The sequence below is a fragment of the Fringilla coelebs genome, assembly GCF_963513975.1.
Source record: "Fringilla coelebs genome assembly, chromosome: 19".
NCBI classification, from domain to species: domain Eukaryota; kingdom Metazoa; phylum Chordata; class Aves; order Passeriformes; family Fringillidae; genus Fringilla; species Fringilla coelebs.
The window spans coordinates 9078722-9099532 of NC_140045.1; the positions used below are offsets into that span (position 1 = coordinate 9078722).

Sequence of the window (20811 nt, forward strand, 5' to 3'; positions counted from 1 at the left end):
GGCTGGAAAGCTGGTTGGGAGCCAAAGAGCTGCCCAAATCCAGCTGGACTCCAAGAATGCATCCCCACCTCGCCGGTCTCGTGGGACTGTAACCTATTTTCCCACTTTTGGCTGCTGCAGAGAGATAATAGTTGAGCTGAGGGGATGAGGAGAGGGTCTGCCTCAGCTCCATCCTGCTGCCAGGCCTAGGGACACATCCAGCCAGCACCCAGTGTGTCCAATTGTCCATTACATCCTTCCCACTCAGCACAGGCAACCCACCAGAGCCCTGCTGAACTAGGCACTCACCAGGGGCAGTTTTTGTTTCTTTTTCCAAGCCAGTGCCCAATGCTCCCTGCCATCCAGAGGGATAACTCACATGCTGCCTGGCAGCTATTTCATCAGCACAGCCAGACCCATACAACCAGTTAGCTCGGAAAAACACGATTCTTCTAATGATACCTTTGGAGAAGTGGTGCTCTGGATCCCAGTCGACCAAGGGAATATCTGGAGGAGCCCTGAGGAGGTTGTGGGTCAGCTCTGGCTGGCACATGGCTTCAAACCCAGTCCTGCCAGCAGCACTGGGTGAAGAAGCTGCCTTCCGTCCCCAGTGCCTTAAAACCAGCATTTTTCAGCCCACTAAGAAAACACAAGCACCAGGAAAGCTGCTCATCCTCCAGCTGGTTTTCCCATGAAAGAAAAGTCCCCCTGGCCCCATTCCTCCTGCTTTTCCCCTCCCACTGTAAGCCATTGCAGGTAAATCCAATGTGCTGCTCCTTAATCCCAGCCTGGGGAAGCAGGAGCCACCCTGACCCAAGCAACCTCACCTCACTGGTGCATTTTATTACTGACTTCAGCCAGGTCCTGCTGGGATCAGGGTCAGCAGCAGCCAGAGCTCACTGGCAGGAGGGCAAAGTGGGGCACAGCAAAAGAGGGAGGAGGCCCACAAAAAAAAAAAAAAAAGTAGGGAATAGAAACCAGGCTAGGGCTAAACTGTGGGTGTAGAGGCTGTTGTGGCAGGTAGAGCTGGCTGCTCTGCCAGCCCAGGGGACCAGAGGGCCTTTGAGCCATTCTCAGATTCCCTACCAGATTTCCAGGCTTTTCCATCCTCTGGTTCTGGGAGTTGCTGTGCTGGAGGACTCAGGGAGAGGAGGACTACAGGGATGAGGCTGGGTGCAAAATGAACAAGAGCTCAGTCCTAAAGCCATTGCTTTACCCTGCAAGGGCTCTTCTGGTCCATCAGATGGCCATGCAGCTCCAGAGGGTCCTTGCTGCCCCTTGCTGTCAGACCTGGACAGTGACACATCAGAAATGGAGACTCAGAGAGCAGTTCTGCAGAAAAAGTAGGGTTTGGTTTTGCCTTTCTTCCCTATTGGGAAGAGAACAATCAACAATGAGCCAAGGTTGGCACAAGGCAAGATAAGGCTGGCCTCCTGCAGCGCCTGCGGTGGCACCGTGAGCGTCACGGGGTCCTTGGCACAGCCCAGAGGGTTCCTCTGAAACACACACAGGGCTCACAAGGTGCCCAGCACCACCCTGGCACCTGCCAGCCCAGGAGGCCCAAGGGTAGCTGGATGCACTGGAAAACACAGAAGGCATCTTGTAGTCACATCCCTGGCTGGGCCATGGCCAGCTGGAGGCAGACAGGGAGCTGATAGCAGAATTTACCAAGCAAAGCCAGAGGCAGTTCTGGGAATAGCCCTGCTGCCCAGCCTGAGCCTGCTTCCAAGAAGGATGTTTCTTTCTAGCATGTGGCAAAGGTGATATCCTCAGAAAACTGGGAAATTCACTGGAAGAAAGGTAACTAAGGCTCATGTTTTGTTGGAAAAAGAGGTGGAACCAGCCTCCTTGAAGTTCATGGAAAATCTCAGGTTCAGCCTGAGCATGGATTGATGACTTCTCCCAATCCCGCAGGACAACTTGTCACCTAGGAATGCACTCCATCTGCTCCAGAGTGGGAGAAAACTTGCTGTCAGCCCTAGAAAAAATATCCCTCTAAGCTCTGCTTTGCCCTTGCAGTAGGTCTCCGTTTCCCATAGTAAAAACTCTGGGCAACAAAATTACCTTTCCAAAAGGCAAGTCCACAGTGACATTGTGAGTGGGTTCCCATGGCCATTCCCTGTCCCATGGGACTGCAGGGCAGATTGCCCTCGGTCCCTTGGGAAGGCTCTGCTGGTGGCAGGGCTGGTGGGGATCCAGGCTGGGGAGGACATCTGAGGAGAGAGAGTCAGGGCTGCCAGCTCCCACCCCTTCTTTACATACATAATAATTTTGGGAAGGAACAGTGTAAAAAGGTAATTCTTTTAGCCTTCAGTCCCATCACAGCCTTATCCTGCTGTCAGGGCGGGCACAGTCCTTGGCATCACCTGTCCCTGAGGTGGTGAGAAAGCGAGCTTGTGCTACCCTTCAGACACTCAATCCATGTCACCTCCTCCAGTCCCTGGTGTCTGTGGGATCCTGAGAAGGGCTGGGGACCTGCTCATACCCCCTGGCATGGAAAGCCACCCAGGAGGCAGTGGCTGATCTTCCCTTGGGAAAGGCTGTTTGAGCACGTGGCATCCCTGCCCGGCCGAGCGGAGCAGCCCCGGGCCAGGTGAGTAACACCTTCAGCGCCTGCCTCGAATACCGGGGGCTGATCTCTCACCTGCTGCCAGCGGGGAGGAGCCACGCTGCTCCGCTGGCACCAGGGATCCTATCTTGGCACCTCCAAAATGCCTCCTGCGGAGGGTCGGGGAGCCCTCACTGCCACCCCGGGTTTTGTGAGGGATGCCCAGCACAGGGCAGGGCTGTCCCTGTCCCGTGGGTGTTGTCCTGGAGCCGGGGCAGAGCGCTGGTCGCAGACGTGCCGGTGTTGCTCCCAGCTCCCTGCCCGCCCGGCATTGTATAACCTCTTACGTCAGGCAGCGCTGGGCCACGGCCGGGCCAGCTCCTGTCCCAGTGCAGCCTGGCCTGGCACTGCATCCAGTCCTGGGACACAAAGCTCTGGGGTCCCACTCCCACTCTGGGATCCTGCATCTTCTGAGTACCCTGGGGGCCCTCCATCCTGCAGCCCTCCCACAGGGATGCTGGCCGGTGCTGTCACCTGATCCCCACTGTGACCCAAGGACGCTCATCCTCCACCTCAGGACCTTTTGGGGCACACGAAGCAGCACTTCTCATTGTGAAAGCAACTGGGGGAGGAGGGGCAGGGGGGGAGAAAAAAAAAGGCCAAAAGAAAAAGCTTGCTTTTATGCTTTTCCCAGCTGAGAGGAGAAGGGGCAGGATGTGGTCAGAGCTGATCCCTGACCAGCAGTGCAGATGAGTCCAGCACATCCCATCACAGTCTGACAGGTGCCCATAAAGCCTCCACCTCCATATCTGGCCTGCTTTCCAAACCCGACTGTCCGGGTTTCGGGGTACTGGAGGGGTGCCAAAGCACCAGGACAGTGAGGTGAAGGCATTCCCTGGCACTAAAGCAGGCAGGACACCATGCCAAGAACAGCACCTGCTGCCCACCTCCCCTTCCCAGCCCCCAAAACGCGAGCAAAGCCCCTGGGGAGATGCTGTCTGTGCATGCCAGCGACTGCCGCGCAGCACCCATGAAACCACAGCCGGGGTCCCTTCCCTGGGCACGGGTGGCCGAGCCCGGGCACCGCCACCGAGCACCCACTGTCACCCCTCGGGCATCCCTTGAGAGTGTCCCAGCGCCGCAGGGTTCGGTTCGGAGCCGGGTGCTGTTATGTAAAGGAGCAGGAGAGTGGCGGGGATGAGCTGGGCTTTGTAGGTCAGAAAATGGAAGTGCGGGGCAGTTCGGGGATTGGGCTGGGTCAGCTCGTGAGTCAGTGGCAAAGGAGGGACCGGCGCGGCGGAGGCTTTATTAGCGGATGAGGGGTGGAGCGAGGCTCCGCAGGCAGGCGAGCAGCCGCGCCGAGCCTCGGCACCGACGGAGCGGGGCTCGTCCTCCCTCCCGCCCGACGCGTCCCCCGCGCCCCGGCCCGCCGGCGATGCGGCCCCGGCCCCGCTCCTCCTCCTCCTCCTCGCCGTGCCCCTGAGGGGCCGCTCGCCCTCCGCCGCAGCCCCGAACGCCCACGGCGCAGCCAGAAGGCGGTGATGGAGCAAGGTCAGTGAAACAGGTTTCTCCTCCCGGATCCCTGGAGCAGGCGTCCTTCCTGCGCCGGCTGGGAGCTGCGGACTTGTTGACAGCGGCTCTCGTTAGCTCGGTTATTGAGCGGGGCCGAGGGCTGGGCTCCCTGCTCCTCCACAGGTAGCGGCTCCGATGGGGTCATGGATGCCCTGTGCAGCTCCCCATCCCTCCCCAAGTGGGCAGCCGTGCTGCTCAGCCTTCTCTGGCCTCGTGGGACCCCCCAGCGATCCCCCTGCCCCGGGAAGTCTGCTCCAAAACACTAGTGGGGTCAAGGTGCTGAAATAAGGGGTGTTGGTATGGGACGTCTGCAGCGCCAGGGATGTAGAAAAGTTTGGGGGTGGCATGAGCTGTGACCTGCAGCCACGCTGGGTCAGCCGAGCCTTCAGTGCCACATTCAGGGGTTTTTTGTGGCTGTGGAGAAGGACCAGGCTGTGGGTTTATCACTACAGACATAAAAGGCAGCACCAGGCTGGTTTCTAGAGTCCGCCTTCTGCACTGTTCAGGCCTTTTGGCATTCTGGAATTCCCACACATTTCTCTACACTGGTCACCAGCACTGCCTACAGCTGACGGCACTGACTCCAAGGGGACGTGTCAAGTCTGGCCATCCCAAACATGGGTGCATTTCCAAAACAGCCAGAGAGCCCAGGGCAGTGTCCTGGGGGGATGAGCATGGGTGAGAGTCTGAGGCTCTGCTTGGGCATGGTCATGCCTGCCCAGTTTTGCTGTTTCCCGGGGTAGAGATAATGGATGGGAACAAAGGGATGTTGTGGCAGACAGATCTGTCGCCGGCGCCTCCTGCGAGGGCAGAGCCCGTCCTTGGACCAGAGCAGTGTCGTGCTGAGCCTGCTGCTACCTCTGCCCAGGCAGCAGCGGCTGCAGCCTCAACAGAGGAGATGGGACCCTTGGAAAGTTCATCTATGCTTGCTTACTGTCTGGGTTTAGGTGGTTTCCGGGCTGGATGCCACCCTGGCAGCCCTGCCCTTGCTGCTCCAGCCAGTGCAGTTCCATGAGGAACCGGGTGGCACAGCCTTCACCCAGGTGTCTCCTTTGGTCATGGCTGCTCCTGGTCCCACCAGGACTTTCTGGGCTGGGTGCCCCGGCTGGCTGTGTAGAGTGCTGATGTGTTAGAGCTTGGTGTCCTGCAACAGGAAGATACAGTTGTTGTCAAAGTATAGTCTGAAACCTTAAAGCTTAGAGATCAGGAGCAGCAGGAATGTTTTCTCTGTCACTCCAAGAAAGTGAGAGATAATGATGAAAGCTGGGGTCACCACAGCCCTCAGAGCCGCCCCGGAGCTCAGGTTCTGTGAGCAGGGGTCCCTGGTGCCCAGGCATGCAGTGAGAATCATTGGCCTGGCCCCACACCAGCCAAGGGTCCCACAGCCCCCTCCGTGCCTTTGTCCCCAGCAGAGTGTCCAGAGCAGCATGTATAGGCCACCAGAGCATCAGTCCTGCAGTGCAGGTGTTTGCCCCAGGTACAGCATGGTCACAGCTACCAGCACTGCTGAGGAGCCACTGTTGGCATTGTCCCAGCTTCTGAGGGCTTCCCACCTGCCATCCCCCCTGGGACCCACATGTCCCTGCCGAGCTGATCCATCACCCCTGGGACCCACGTGTCCCTGCTGAGCTGACCCTTTGTTGACACAGGGGATGTTGTGGTGCTGGGGCTGTGCCTGACTGCTCAGTGTTCTCACCCCAGCACGTGGAGTGGCACAGAGCCAGCTCCATCACTGGGCTCAAGTCAAGTCCTCCTAAAATACTTCCCCAGTTTCAGTTTCCCTGGAGCAGTGTTTCTGTGAGCCCATCCTCACTGCTGGTTTCAGGGCTGTGCCAGAGCCTGGGTGTCATATGGGGCCAGGGATGTTCAGCAGCTGGGGATGATGATGTCCTGGGTGATGACCTGGAATGATCAGGGGGTGCCTGTGCTCCAAGCATGCTGTTTCCCAGCAGTACTGTCAGTGCCCATTGGGATGGATCCAGAGTGGGCCCAGGGCACTGATGATGCCTCACACCTTTCTCTGCCCTGGCTCCCCCCTGGGATGCTCAGTGCTATCTGCAAGTATGTCCCTGTGCTCCTTTTTGGAGCAAGCCAGGATGATGGATACAAGGGCAATGGGTACCAGGGAGTTCTCTCCAGCCCTGAAAAAAACTGGTGTCAGAATCCATGGCATTGCTTGATATTTTGCTGGTACTTATGAATTGCATTAAGTAGAAAAATTATGAATTGCAGGTGTAGAAAATTATTTTCCCTGTTAATTCTGAATTCAGAATAAATTCTGTAAATTCTGAAGTCAGAATTTAAATAAAATGGCTCTCAGCTTCTCCCACTTTCCCAGCCCACTCAGCAACTGTCACTGGGAAGACATGCTGAGCTGTGTCCATGCTCCTGCTTTTTGGGACACTTTGGTTTTGGGAATAGCCCTGGAGACTTCCAAAACAGTTGCAAGGCCGCTGTGAGGTGCTGCATCCAACACAGGCCGTATCAGTGCCACATCCATCCCTGTGCTGGGCTGCCAGGGAACACCATGCAAGGCTCAGCAAATCCAGAGCATGCAGGAGGTACTCTCCAACAATCCCCTTGCCCCTTGCCTCCATCCTGGCCATGCACCTTCCTGCAGCCATGCATTACTCAGCTGCTGGGCCAGGAAGTGAATCCCTGGTGGGATGGGCAGGAAATAGTTAAGCAGGTGGGGTGAAATGGCCCATGCTGGCCTGGCAGGTCCTAGACCCCAGAGTCACCCTCTGGTGTGGGCACCGTGGCTGTCACCAACCCTGAGTGAGCCTGCGGAAGAGGAGCACCAGGCAGGGCTGAGGCCAAGATGCTCCAGCCCAAGTAAAATGCCTCCCTCTGGTCCTCTCTGCCTGTAGGAGCTATCTAGTGTCCTGTGGGTGCTACCTGGTGTCCTGTGGTTGATGTCCTTTCTCAGTTCCCATGTCAGTCCCACGTGGCAAAGCTGAGCACATGTGCCATCCAAGGGCAGCAGCCAATAACCAGGTGCTGCCAGAAGCCTGGAGAAGCAGCCACGTCCCCATGGGCCAGCAGTGGTACCCAGCAGCCAAGCAGAAATGCTGCAATGGTGCCTCAATCCCACATCTCCAACAACACCACTGTGTGACCTCAGTCTTGCCCAAAAACCTCCCCTGCTCTCTCCCGACTCCAGACCATGGTCTGGAGCATCTGAGCGCTAATGAGTGGCAGCATATCCCCCCTTGCAGCAGCTGCCTGGAGATAAAGGCAGGGCCTGGGAATCAGCATCACTTTTGTGAGCAATGCTCCTTCAGTGGAGGAGCTGGGGCTGTCCAGCTCGAGTATGAAGTGTCCATGCCATGTCTGGCATCCACTGGTATGGCCCATTGGCCTTTCTCCACTCCCTACACACCACCTCCAACACCAACAGGGACAGGGAAACGTGTGTCCAAGCTAAAGCCAGGGGACTGGTTTTGCTGGGAAGCCCCATTTAACACAAACACAGGGGGCTTTGGGGTTTGTGGCTTGGGGCATTACCAGACAACCGTCCCCAGGATCACTGGTTCCCTGATGGGGACATGCTGCCATGCACTGCAGGACCTGCCCTGTGTCTGACTGCTCTGGTGCCACAGGCAGGGACAGCGTTTGCTCCTTGGCAGCAGCGGGTCGGGGAAACCTGCTGCCTGGCTGGGTTTCTGTTTGGGAGGGTATTTAAGGGTGTTCTCCAGGGTGTGCCAGCCCTGGCCTCCACCCTGCTTTCACAAGCGCCCTCTCCAAAAAGGAGCTTGTTGTTCTCGGTCATGGAGTGTAATGAGCACCGTGAGGTTCCCCGGTGGCAGCTCCGATGGGCAGAGCAGCCACAGGGCAAGCTGAGCTCTGAGAACCTGGGGACAGCCACCTTCCCGTCTCATGCTCCATCATGAGCCCGGTGGGATGCAGCAACCCAGCTGGACAGGGGGGGTTGGAATGCAGGAAACACTCTTTGGCCAGGGCTTTGGATATTGTGTCCTGCAAGGGCTGTGGTCCCACACTTTGTGGGACAAACTTGGCTGGAAACCATGGCCCAAACCTCGAGGCAAAGAACATGCATGAAATCCAAATGCAGGTGCTTGTTCTGGAGTTTTTTGTACCAATGAAAGCCCCCCATGTCCACAGACCACCCTCCTCATCTCCTGGGCTCTGCCGCACTGCATTGATGCCACAGCTCAGTTTTGGTCTCTCCCGGTATCACGGAGGTGCCCATATTGATCACAGGGCTTGGTGATCTCAGCTGGCATTTCTGGGCTTGGTCTTAGCTATGCAGGGACAGGTGCCATGGCACTTGGGTACTGTCATGTCACCAAACCTTTCACTGGCTCTTTGAAGGAAAGACAAGTTGGGAGAAAGGATCTCTGCCTGCATTAGCTCAACATCAGCAACTGCTTGGGTGCTCCTAAGCAAAACGGCAGAAGTCAGGGAGTGTGCAGGCCCCAGGTGCCAGGACCTCTGAAATACCCTCCACATCCCAGTGCCTGGCCTGCTAAAGTCTCCAGAGGGTACAAATCCAATAGATCCACTTCTCTTTGTCATCTGCTAGGATAAACTGGTTCCCATTGCACGGGAGTGGGAATGGAGTGAGCCATGGCAAAACATCCCCCTCCTGCACCCTGCCCAGACCCAAGGCACAATCCATCCCCGGGGAAACTGGGGCTGGGGACTGGTTCATGGTGGGCAGCTGATGGTCTGGCAGTTACCCAGAGAAGGGGCAGAGGGTTTGGATGAGGTTCACATGTGCATGAGGAAGAGGGTGAACTTAGTGATCACGGCCTCACCTGAAAACTGGTCCGAGGGCGCAGGTCCTGCTGGCAGCAGCGGATCCCCGTGGGCTGTGGATCCTGCTCTCCCAGAGCTGGTCCCAGCAGAGGGAGCTGTGACATCAGCCAAGCCATCGCCCTCCCTGCTGGGACACCAGCCCCGAGCTTTGGAAAGGGACCAAAGAAAACAGTGCTGGGGCCGGGGTAGTGCAGCCTTCTTGGAGAACTCACTGACTCAGCACATCTGATCGCTCACCCTTTTGCCTGTACAATGAGCCAAGAGTTATTCAGAGCTTGTAATTTCACGTATAAACGCACTGTTAGGTCTTAAAAAATGCTTTAAATACCGAATCAGTTTACATCTGTGCAGAAAGATCTCAGACCCTCAGTGCAGTGATGGTTTTAGGGGATGCCAGAGTGTCTCTGTGTGCAGTGGCTTGAGGCTGGGACCCCACACTCTCCTGGGGGGGATCCAGCCACTGGGGGAGCAGCAGGGCAAAGAAATACCTGAGTATTTCCAACTTGCAAAGAGTAATTTTCCTTCCCTACACCCACACACCCCGGGCAAGCACAGACAGGGAGCAGCACAGCTGCTTCACACCAAACAAATCCCCATTTTCCAACCAGCATAACCACAGCCTCTGCAGTTCCAAAGGGACTAAGTGTGGTCCAAATCCCAGCCTGGCCTGCAATGAGCACACACAGGTCATTCCTTATCATTTGCATCCCTGAGATAAAGTGGATAAGCAATGCCAGTAACATGTGCAGCATTTTTCTGAACTGACAGTCTACATGACAGCTTGAACAGGCACTTTGCCAATACCCCATGTCACAGGCTGCTGACTGTCCCTCAATAGGATATGTCACTGCCCATCCTGCTGCTGCACCCCAGAAACTCCTGCAATGCAGGAGCCATTCATAGATCACATGTAAAATAGCAGAGTGGAGCTGGGAGTGCACTGGTCAGTGGGATGGGTCTGACACTGTGGTTCAGAGCTGTGCTTGGAGCACTGATGCATCAGGGATGCTCAGAAGAGGCTCTGGGCTGCAGCCTGGTGCTGTGCTCAGTCCTGGGAAATTGCTGTATTTCAGAGACAAGGTTCTTTGCACACAAACTGCTGACACAGCTCAGTGCCCTGGAGAGATGGGACAGAAACACTGGTCTGTGAAATAACCATTTGACCACTGTAAGGCAACTACCAACTTGTTCGAAGCATCATCTTCATTCTTGATTTTGCCCTCAAGACAGCACAGACCAGACTCACAGACTTGTTGGGCACCAGCTGGCTAAAGTCATGGCTGGCACATCTCAAACTGAGACTATGGCCTTCAGAACTCCCTTCCAAAAACATAGCACCAGACAGGATGATGCTTCTCACCAAATGAGAACCAGGAGAGAGAGCAGAATTCCCAAACCCTCTGCTCCTCAAGCCCAAACCCCTAAACAACCTCTTTCTCAGGGAAGAATGGATTGTAATTATTTATTTTGTGTCCCTTTGAAAATATCACGTTATCTCCTTCCATTCATGGCTTGGTGTGGTCTCAGAGCCTGTGACAGCAGCGTCCCAGCCATCTGTGCAGCTCACTCCTTCCTCCAGCGAGTGGGAGACCATGGTCCTTTGAAGGTTGGCAGGTTGGAGCTGCCTGGTCCAATCTCAGCTGTCATCCCTCCATGCCAGGAACCGCCCGGGAGCATCGCACAGACAGGGAGCAGAGTGAGGGAGCAGTCCCATGGGACTGCTGGGGATGGCTGTAGCTTTCAGCTGCCCCAGAAAGAGAGTTTCTGGCTTGTGTTTTCTGGCAACTTAGAACTGGGTTTGTTTCTCAAGCATTAAAAAAAAGAAAAAAAGATGATGCTGCTATCTGCAAAGGAAAAGAGAAAAATCTATCAGCACTGTGAGGATCCAAGAACAAGCTGTACTGAAAGGCTGTAAAAGCAGCACACAGATATCTGAATGCTGGGAAGCCCAAACAACACAGTGAATTGGGGTGTCAGTGCATGCGGCCTTCCCTTCTCCTCTCTGACAGGTATGGTCCTTTAACCCTACCAACCAAACCCTGGAAACACCATAAAACAGCAACAACTCCAACCCAGATATGCAATCTCCAGAGGCCTGAGTAAGATCTCAAGCATTTGGGGAAGGATTCCCAAAGCCACCTGGCACTGCCGTCAGCCTGCTCCCACCAGGAATTGCGGTTGATTTCCTAATGTCTTCAAAAGGTGAAGAGTCAATACAAGCCTGAATGTGGTTGAAAATCTCAGCTACATGGACTGAGAAACATCAGACCACAAAGCAGTCTGCATTCAAATGGGTTATGAAACAAAACAAGGGCTTCACGTCCTGCCCAGTTACATTAAGGTTGTTGAGTAATGAACTAACACTATTGCCACCTCTCCAAACTCTCATCCTTTCCACACAAGCAGGAATTTGCCCACACACAGAAGTGCCGAGGTTATCTGGTCTCCTACTCTTCCAAAGCAGGTTGAAAACCAGACCTTACATTATCCATATGCCCTCCTGCTGAAGGGTTTAACCCCTCAGACACCCCATCTCCTACTTACAGTTCAGTGTCTACAATGACATCTGGCTTCTCCAGCGTTTGTCGTCTCCTCTGGATGGCATCCACAATCTTTTTCCTGGGGCCCAAAGGGATATTGATGCTCTTCAGGTCATGGTCTGAACATAGCATGAGGGCCTCCAAGTCAATCTTTTCCTTCTTCAGGATGGAGATGAATTCAAACATGTGCAGGGAAGCCAGAAAAGTTTCCAAGGGGCTTGTGTCTGGTTCATCATCATCGTCTAAGCCCAGCTCCACCTCATCCCAGGGCAGCTCCTCGGCATTCCTCTCCTGCAGGCTGTTGGCACTGCCAATGCTGTCGTTGAGACTTGGCGAGCGCTGCAGGCGGCTCCGCAGTCTGACGCCCATCCCATCGGCGCCGTCCTCCCCCGGCGCGGCCCCGTCCTCCCGGCCGATCCCGAAGAGCCCGCTGCTCACGTAGTTGCGCCGGAACACCATGGTGCCCAGCCCGGGGCGGTTGAACAAGGAGTCATGTCCGGAGTCAGTGCTGACCTCCGAGTGGGCCGAGTCCATGTGCAAACCTGGGTCGCTTATGGCACGGGAGACGGTGTCTTCCTCGGTGAGGAACATGTCGCGGATATTGCGGCGAGTCCACTCCTTGGGGCTGGCGTACGTGCCCTGCTTCACAAACATGACGTCATTGCCCAGCTGCAGACCGGAGAGAGACCGCACGCTTTTCCTGCCGTCCTCGTAGATCTTGAATGTCCCGTCCACCTGCTTCTTCTTCTCCAATTTCTTTTGTATTTTCGTCTTTCCCTTGGCCGTGCCGTGGATGGTGGCTTGTGAATATGGCAGGGAAGTCACCATAGACATGTGCTGGAACTTCTTGCTTAAGGTGCTGCTTGAATAGCTGGAAAAGCTCATGGTATCCGAATTATCTGACATCTCCTTTCTGTACCGTTTCTCCATCCGTTCGTGGTGCTTCTTCTGCAGCTTCACGCAGTCCTTAATCCTCCTCTCTGCGTCCCGAAAGGCCTTGTCCTTCAGTTTGCTCACCAGCTTGGGGTTGAGGTTGCTCTGCTTGGCAGCAATCGAGTCCAGGTACCGCACACACTCCATGTGCCCCTTCATGGCTGCCATGTCCAGTGGGGTGTGGTAATCATTGTCCAGGCACCAGATGTTGGCCCCAAAGGAGATGAGGAAGGAGAGGCAGTTCAGGTGGCCGTTGGCTGCTGCCAGGTGGAGGGGGGTGTTCCCCCAGATGTCACATTTGTCTGGATCACCCCTAGGCAGCAAGAAAATCAACTGTTTAGCATGCAGGGACTGATGACAGACTTCACTGAGACATTCCCAGCTTTGCAGGGGTAAATCAGCACCATGAACTGTTGCCTCCTTGTTTGAAATATCAAGCTACATACCTAAGGTTCCTGCAATTTAATTTTAAAGGGGTCTTCTGGAGGGGTGTACTACTAACATGGAATCACGTGCCCTCGTGCAAGGCTGTGGCAATGTGACTTGGATTTAGGTCTCAAGAAAAACGTGTTCCCACATGAAACCAGCTTCTGGAGAAAGGCAAGGCAGCTTCTGAATAGCCCAGAACTGAGATAACAGGTTTAATTCCAACTCAGACTTTAAGCTTATTGTAAAATTTCAAATCTCAAATATCCCATTCAATTCTAGTCGGAGTCTGTCTTCAGAACTTGGCTTCATACAGACTCTGTGGGGGGGGGCATGCCAAAATGTTTCTCTGTATGCCACATCCTGGGTAGGACACCTTGGGATCCCACCATGAAACATCCATCCTCAGCAATGGTTCTGAAAGCCCCCAGCTGCCACACCTTCCCACCCAGCTGTTCCTTGGCACCTGGGGAAATCTGCAGCACAAAGAGGAATGTTGGCAGGAGAGGCTAAGAGTGATTTTGCTGTCCTTGGCCTCCGCATTGGGGTTTTGAGGGGGATTTTGCTGTACTGTGCTTGGTCTCGATAGCACAGCTGGAAGCACACTGGTATTAGCACATCCAGAGAATCCAGTTTCAGAGAAAGTGCAGATTAGGTTTCTGCACTCCTCAGGAGCTGGACACTGCCAGTAGCATCTCCATTCGCTCTGTGCCAGCCCCTGCCCCAGCAAGCTGCTGGCAGGACACAACCACTTGCCTGCATCTCCTGCCTCCTGTGCCAGGACAAACACAAACCTGGGATTCAAGGAACGTCTGTCCTCCTGACATTCCTCTGTATTTGTGCTCAGGTGAAACGAGAGAGAGTTCACACCCCTGCTGGCACCAGCCCTCTCCTGAGCTGTGTGCTAATGATATGCAGCCAGCAGCAGTATCTGTCAACAGAGCACTCTCCCTCCGTGCACATGGATATGGCAAAGCCTTTTATTAAGGCTGGGCAGCTCCACCACCCTCAGGAGCAACTCCTCGTGGGCAGCAGGGCTCTGGCAGAGCTCTGGCTCAGCACAGCTCCTGCCTGTTCCCACACCACCCTTTCAGCGAGCTCCAGAGGAGCTCTGCACTGTTCCTCCTCCACACAGACCTCAGCTCCAGTCCATGGTGACACCAGGAGTGCAGAAAGCAAATCACAGAGAGTTGAAAGTGACCCATCAAGGATCATCAGGTCCAATTCCTTAAATGCACACTTGAGACCTTCAGCAAGGGTTACTTAACTCCTTGCTGCTTTAGGGTCTGTGATGACAAGAACTGGGAGCAGCAGAGCCCAGAACCCTCTCAAATCTCATGTGCTCTGAGCTATGGCTTGTCTGACTTCAAAGAGTCCAAGAACTTCTCCAGGGAAAGAGCAGGAGATCACAAAAGCAGAGGGACTTTGCCCTGCTGCTTTGCACCTTCATCATTTTATGCTAATGCCCAAACCCCAGAAAGAACCTCATGCAGCACATCCATCCCCACACAGGGACCCCACTGCCTGCTTGGAACACTGTCCAAGGGGCAGCAGAGACAGAGAGGAACTGCCCTGTCAATGTAATGCCAAGTTTGCAATCCTTAGGCTTCAGAAAAGCAATAAAGCCTGTCCAGAGGTTAAGCTGGAGATTATTTGCACCCAGAGCATGAACTTCCTAACTTCACTCCCTGAAAGCTGCTACGAGGTGCACTCAGCTTTCTCTGTGGGAGCATGAACAGCAATGCCATCATAAACATTTCCACTAAATTTACAGAAACATAATAAGTACAACCTTGAGCTCATTGGCAAGTTCAGCAAGTTAATCAATAGATTTGAAACTCTGTAAAGCCAAAAAACCCCACAAACCCTTCAGGACTTCTGAGCCAGAGCCTTTGACATCTCTTATAGAAGGAGAAAAAGGTTTCAAAGATGGGTGAAGAGGAGGGGGAAGGCAGGAGATCACAGGGCTGAGGAGCCATGAAGCCAAGAAAAGGAGAGAAGGGATCTGATAGTACTCTGGCAATGCTGAGTTTCCAGAAGCAGTAATTCCCCAGCCCCTCGTAGTGACATGTCCAGGCTGGGAAATGCATGGGGAGGATAAATATTTGATGAATTGCAAGAGAGGAGTAAATTATTGATGGAGCTGGATTTAAAGAGCCAGTGAACCTTTTCAGCATGGAACTGCTGGTGCTGCTGGAGAGACTCCAGTGCGTGAAGGGCTGTTGGTTTGGTTTGTGTGCTCTGAAAGGGCACTTGTGTGCCTGGCATGTGTGGGCAGGTGAGCCAGGGCACCCCAAGGATCCCAGTGTGTGTGTGGACTCATGATGAGGACAGTGACTGAGCAGTGGACTCCCTGGAAACAGCTTGCTCCCTAAAACAAGTGTGTGGATGCTCAATCCATCAAGGACCGTGTGGAGCCTGTTCTCAGGTCTGTCTGGTTCAGGGGGCAGAGGGCAAGGCCAGGGAGCTCTTGGGGGTTTCACATGTGAAAGTCTACTTTCCTCAGAGAGTGAGGGGAAAGAACATCAAAACCAGCTTTCCCTGGTCATTTCCCCTGTCCAGAAAGAAGAGTATTAGAGCAAAATTAGATATCTCAGGCCCTCTGCCCTGTAAATGTTGGCCGCAGGCGCTAAAAATGCATCAGAAGGAAAGAAGAACGGTGACTTGCAAAGTAGAGACGTTTGATTCAACTCAGATAATAAACATGAGGCCCTCCCTCTGGCAGGTGTCTGTCTGAGCAAAACTTCACCTCCGGGGTGCTGCACATGAGGAGATGCTGACTGCAGGGTCCACTAAGTGGGAACATATTTTAATAACAGGTGTAAAGTGCAGTACTTCTCAGCTTCAAAGCGTTTTTGAGCACTTAGTCAACTCCTGTAATAATCATTATGAAAACACTGTTAATTGGGCCCCTTAGGTGGACATGTGCATCTCTTGAGTCACTGTGTTTGCACCATGACATGCATGCTCACTCCCTTCCTGCTGGTTTTTCCCCTCTGCTTCTCCCATAGGATTCCAATTAGCTGGGGAATCCAGTGGCACTTACATATGTTCTTCCCTGGCCTCATGTGTGAAGTTCCTCTGATAGCAAAGGGCTGGCTCACTCTTGGCTCATGGGCATGTGTGAAATATTGGGCCCTCAGACCAGGAGCCAACTGGGTGCAGAGTGTCTCTGCTCCCATAAAATGGTTTTGGATAAAGGAAGAGTGAAAAAAATACTTTATGGCTTGAGGAACAATCTCACTACCTTCAGCATAATCAGTCAGGGCAATGATCCGAGCAAAGCCTAGAAAAGAGCAGAAAAGATGAGATTTTGGGCTCAAAGCAGAACTTTGGGTCCTGTACACCAAGTTTTCCCCAGATAGTGGTAGGCCGAGGATTCGGCTGTCCTGCAGGTTTAAATCCCCCAAAACCCAGCAGAGATGCTGTAGATGAGGGTCATGCCAGGGCTCTCTGCCTCTTGTCCCAGCAGACAGCCAGGCTGGCAGCTCCTGTCCAGGTGACTGCTCGTGCTGGGGCAGTGCCCGGGGCTGCATCTCCTGGTTCAGCAGCTCAGCGTGCCCCGGGCTCACCCTCACTCCAGCAGCTGGCTCAGGTGCCGGAAGGAAGCCACGAAGCTGCAGCAGTGCCCCACCCTGCTCCTGCGCCTTCCCGGCAGGCCGTCACCCTGGGAAGGTCCCCACCAACACAGCCAGGCTGCCCCGGCCCCCACGTGGCCTCCAGCCCCGTGGGTGCAGAGGATGCACATCACCTTCACGTGCCTTTGCTGCAACCTCCCCTGCAGCCCTGCCCAGCTGGGGTGATGTGATGCCCTCGAGCAGCCTGGCTGATGTCAGGAGCCACCGTCACCCCCAAACCATGGCTGAGCCTCTTGTCCCTTCTGCCACTGACACCCAAAGTATCTGTGCCCCCTGTTTTTGTAAGAAGGGAAAACAAGGACCAGCTCTGCTGGGTGACAAAGCTGAGTGAGGACCTGCAGACACATCCTCACTGCTCCTGCTGTCCACTCCACCAAGTCCTGTCTGATCCCAGGAAAGGCCCCCAGACCTGCCTATAACTGGAGCTGGACTGGTGCCTGCCACTGCCACAGCAGTGCCTAATGAACCACACTGAAGAATTACTGTGTCTGAAAAGTTGCAATGCTAAATGCCAGCTTGCCTGCTTCTTCCCAGCCATCATGTTAATTGAGTTTGTTTTCCTCACTGGAGCCCGGCCAGGAGGAAGAAAAAGGCTTTTTGTGTGGCAAACAAGAAGGATGAGCCACTGCTGATCCTTCCATCCCAAACCATCTCTCTGTCTGTTGCAAAGAGTGCACAGAGGCACAGACACATCACCAGCTGGTAAGGGCAGCACAGTAAGCCTATTTTGTTACCCTTTCCATGTCGTTTGGGGCAGCAATCTTCCCTCAAGGATCTACCAAAGGATTTCTTTCCCCCTCCTTGTTCCAGCCTTACACCACAATCTGCTGAACACATGTGGATGAGGCTCCTTCGCTGATGACAGAACCTACATGTGTCCATCAGCCTGGCACAACCCTTAGAGTCATGATTTTGGCCCCCAGGAGCTCCCTCCCACAGCCCTGCTTTCTCAGAGTTCCTCTGGCCACCCTCACTCGGGCATTTCATAGCACTCAATGTCCCATCTTGTTTGGGCACAAGGAGATTTTGGTGTTTCTTGCTGTCCCAGGACTCCCCATCATGCTCAGTGCTTTGCCATCCCTATGCAGCCCAGATGGAGGCTCACCAACCCCTCAGACCCTGAAGATGCCTCCCACCCCATCCCTGCGTGGAGCCAGCCCAGCCCCAAAGCCTCCACTCCCCCAGACACTGCTCCCTGCCATAGTCCCACACTCCCATCTTGTAGTGCAGGGCTCTCTGACCAAAGGAGGAATATTTTGGCAGGAGAGGCCAGAGAGCAATTCTCTGACATTTTGAGATACTCAGGGGTCCTCCCTCTCGCCTCACAGTGGTTATAGTGCAGGTGTAACAGTAACATATATAACAGAGTATTAAGTTTCATCCCGGAACAAAGCTTAAATACTGTGGCACATCATCCTGGGCACTGGCAGAAAATTGCAGGGTCTGCCCTCAGGCTCTCCTGGGTCTTGCCTAATTCCACCTCTCTGGCACCCTTGTCCCCAGGCTGGGGCTTTCCTGCCTTTGGCAGACCCAAATCCAGCTCCAAGGAGCAGGGGTATGCCTGCCTCCTTGCCAAGCACTCTCTGTGGCCCTGGGCAAGGATGTGACACATGGAGATGAATGCACAAATGCAAACACATCCTGCAGTCCCACAGCCACACACCTTGCTCCACCATCCATCATGTAAAGGGCACTGGGCTTTTGCCAGGCTATTTTCCTTGTCAGGAACAAATGTATATTAGGTTGTTAATTAAACAGCAGCCAAGCTGCACTTGAACACGATTTGAGCCCACAAGGATCTTTTAATCCAATGTGAGTTTATAAAAGCAGCCCTTGGGCTTTGTGGAGAGGCAGAAACTGCTGGCTTGGATAGGGGGTTGGCAGGGAAGCAGTGGTGCTGCAGGGTGCCCTGTGATGAAGACGAGCAATATGAGGAGATACAGTGATCTAAAGAGATTATAAAGTCAGTCCAAAAGGCTTTGGCTTTCTGGAGGGGCATTCATCCACAGCTTGGGCCTTCCAGGTTGACTTTTTGTCCATCAGAGTCTTTGGGACCATTTTTAACTTCAGGCTCTCATCCCCTGAGCATTCCTCCCATGTTCCTCTGGCCCTGGCTAGCAATTCCTGTCCTGATACGAGCTCTGGACAGGTTTTTGCTGAGCATAGTCTTTCCTGGGAAGTACACAGAGAGTCACAGAGCCCCACCCAGGGAAGCATCACAGGGCTCTCAGCCCAGGACCCTCTCAGGATGCTCCACTTGGAGCACTGTCTTGCTCTCTCCCTTCCAGACTCAGAAATAATCTTTTCCTGAACACACTCCTACTGCATCAGGACTTCTCAAAGCCACTCTGAACACAGCCTTCAGTTGAGGATCTGAAAGGAAATGATTTACAATGAAAGGACAACAATGCATGGAGGAGCTCTGCCCATGAGCACAGCTGAGGCACTGGCTGAGTGTTTTGCACAAGCAAACCAGAGTATCAGGAATGGCAAAAGCCCAGGAGCAGGTGCAGTGGAGATGTGGCTGGTCAGGTAAAAGAGCTGCTAACACAGCCCAGGGTGGACAAAAAAATCCCTGCATGGGAGCTGACAGACCCACCAAGCCCAACGTGGAGAAGTGAAGCCCTTCCAAGGACGTGTGATGTCCATCCAAGCTGGTGACCTCAGTACCATCCCATTTTGTAGAAATACAAAACTCAAAATCAGCACCACCAATCTCTCAACACAAGGCAGAAGCCAGTCCAGCTTGGATGGCTTTAAAAGAGGTGCTGAGAAGAGCTACTGGAGCAGAAGGAAGCACTGGGCTGTGTCTTTGGGGGGTTAGTAAGAACTGGAGAGTCACAGACTGCCCCAGAGGGAGCTAGGAATGGCAGGTCTTGCTTTAGCACAGACCTTGTGTGGTTCCCCCAACACCAAGGTGTAAATCCCTCCAGTCTGACAAGTCCCCTTAATCCCACTCCCACCTCTCCATCATATCCACATTTAGGAAGCCAGAAACTCTTGAGATTTGGCAGCCCAGGGTGAGGTACAGAGAGAGAAACCAGTATGGAGCAGGCCCTGTGGGGGACACGGGGCTTAAAGAAATCTGCTCTTGGAAAACCTGAATTTCCCAGGCTCCAAGTGTACAAGAAGCTGCCCAGGGGTCACATACTGAGACCTTGCTTTGGGTAAAACAGACAAGTGCCACGCACTGCCAGCTGGCACTGCATGCATTCCTCTGCCAGCATTCTGGGGACAGAGGGAGCAGTTATTTTCTCTACCTCCTCACTTAAAAGGGCTTTTTTCTCGTCAGCAACACCCTGTGTTTATCCTTACAGATCCTGTAAAATGTTACAAAGCACTTGGAAAGGGGAACTCATCCCTACCCAGGGCGCTGCAAGCAGGCTGGGGGCAGGAGCACTTAAAGAGTCAGAGGAGCTGGGAAAACACCGAGCAGGTATCAGGAGTGTTGGATTAGATTCAAAGCACCACAAACAAAGAAAAGGAACAGCAGGGAGGACGGGAGTAGGGGTCTTACAGAGAGAAGCCATAATTTTGTGGGGCACACTGACCTGCGAGCGGAGAAGGGGGGAGAAGGGGGTCCCAGCTACTCTGCTCAGCAGAGCAGCACCGTGCCCCGGCCAGCACTCACCCTCTGCTGACAATGAGCCGCAGGGCGTCCAGGTTGCCGTGGTAGGCGGCCCATAGGGTCGGGGTCATGCCATCCTCATCTGGCGAGTTCAGGTCCTTCTTGGTGGCTTCCTTCAGCAGGTCCAGGTAGCCGTCCCGGGCGGCTCGGTGGTACTGGTCATTCATGGTGCAAAGGGGTCCCCGGGCCAGCACATGGGTGCCCAGGGGGTCCAGGGCATGGGCACGGAGATGGGGCAGGGGCAGCTGCCAGGAGGGCCCCACTCGCCTCGCACAGCTCCGCGTACCGGGACACCTGAGAAGTCCTGGCCGGGGAGGCAGGAGCGGTTCCAAGCCCAGCCAGCCAGGCTCCACAGCGCTTCCCCTGGGTCCTAAGCATCCTCCGGCCCCGGCGGCTCCTTGGAGCACGCACCAGCTCCACGGCACATTAAAAGCTCCAATTAAAGAGCATCGCTCTGTTGGGCTCAGCACGGGGTCACACAGCAACAATTCACCAGGTTTACGTGTCCCCAGAGCAGAGCAGGCTGTCAGACAGGCTGCTGGGTTGTGTCCTGCCCCTATTCCATAGCTACCCCATCTCAAGCAAGGGGCAGCAGTAGCCAGAGGAAGAGTGGGTCAGAGGAGCACAAGCCCCCACGGCCTCCACTCACAGCCCTGTCAGAGCAGGGACCTGGATGGATAATCCTGCTCTGTGTGGAGTTGGCTGAGAGCAGTTTGGTGGCTGATTTCAAAGTAATACCAAGGAGTGTTCACAGCTCAGCTTTTC

At 54.3% G+C, this 20811-nt stretch overlaps 1 protein-coding gene across 1 annotated transcript; it reads right to left on the minus strand.

The window, feature by feature from the left end:
- Positions 1-11421: 11421 nt before the first annotated feature.
- USH1G (USH1 protein network component sans) lies at positions 11422-20213 on the minus strand (the record flags this gene model as incomplete). The annotated part of the gene is made up of 2 exons (XM_084218454.1): positions 11422-12667; positions 20050-20213. The coding sequence occupies 2 exons, from the start codon at positions 20211-20213 to the stop codon at positions 11422-11424; spliced, it is 1410 nt and encodes a 469-aa protein (XP_084074580.1).
- Positions 20214-20811: the final 598 nt, after the last annotated feature.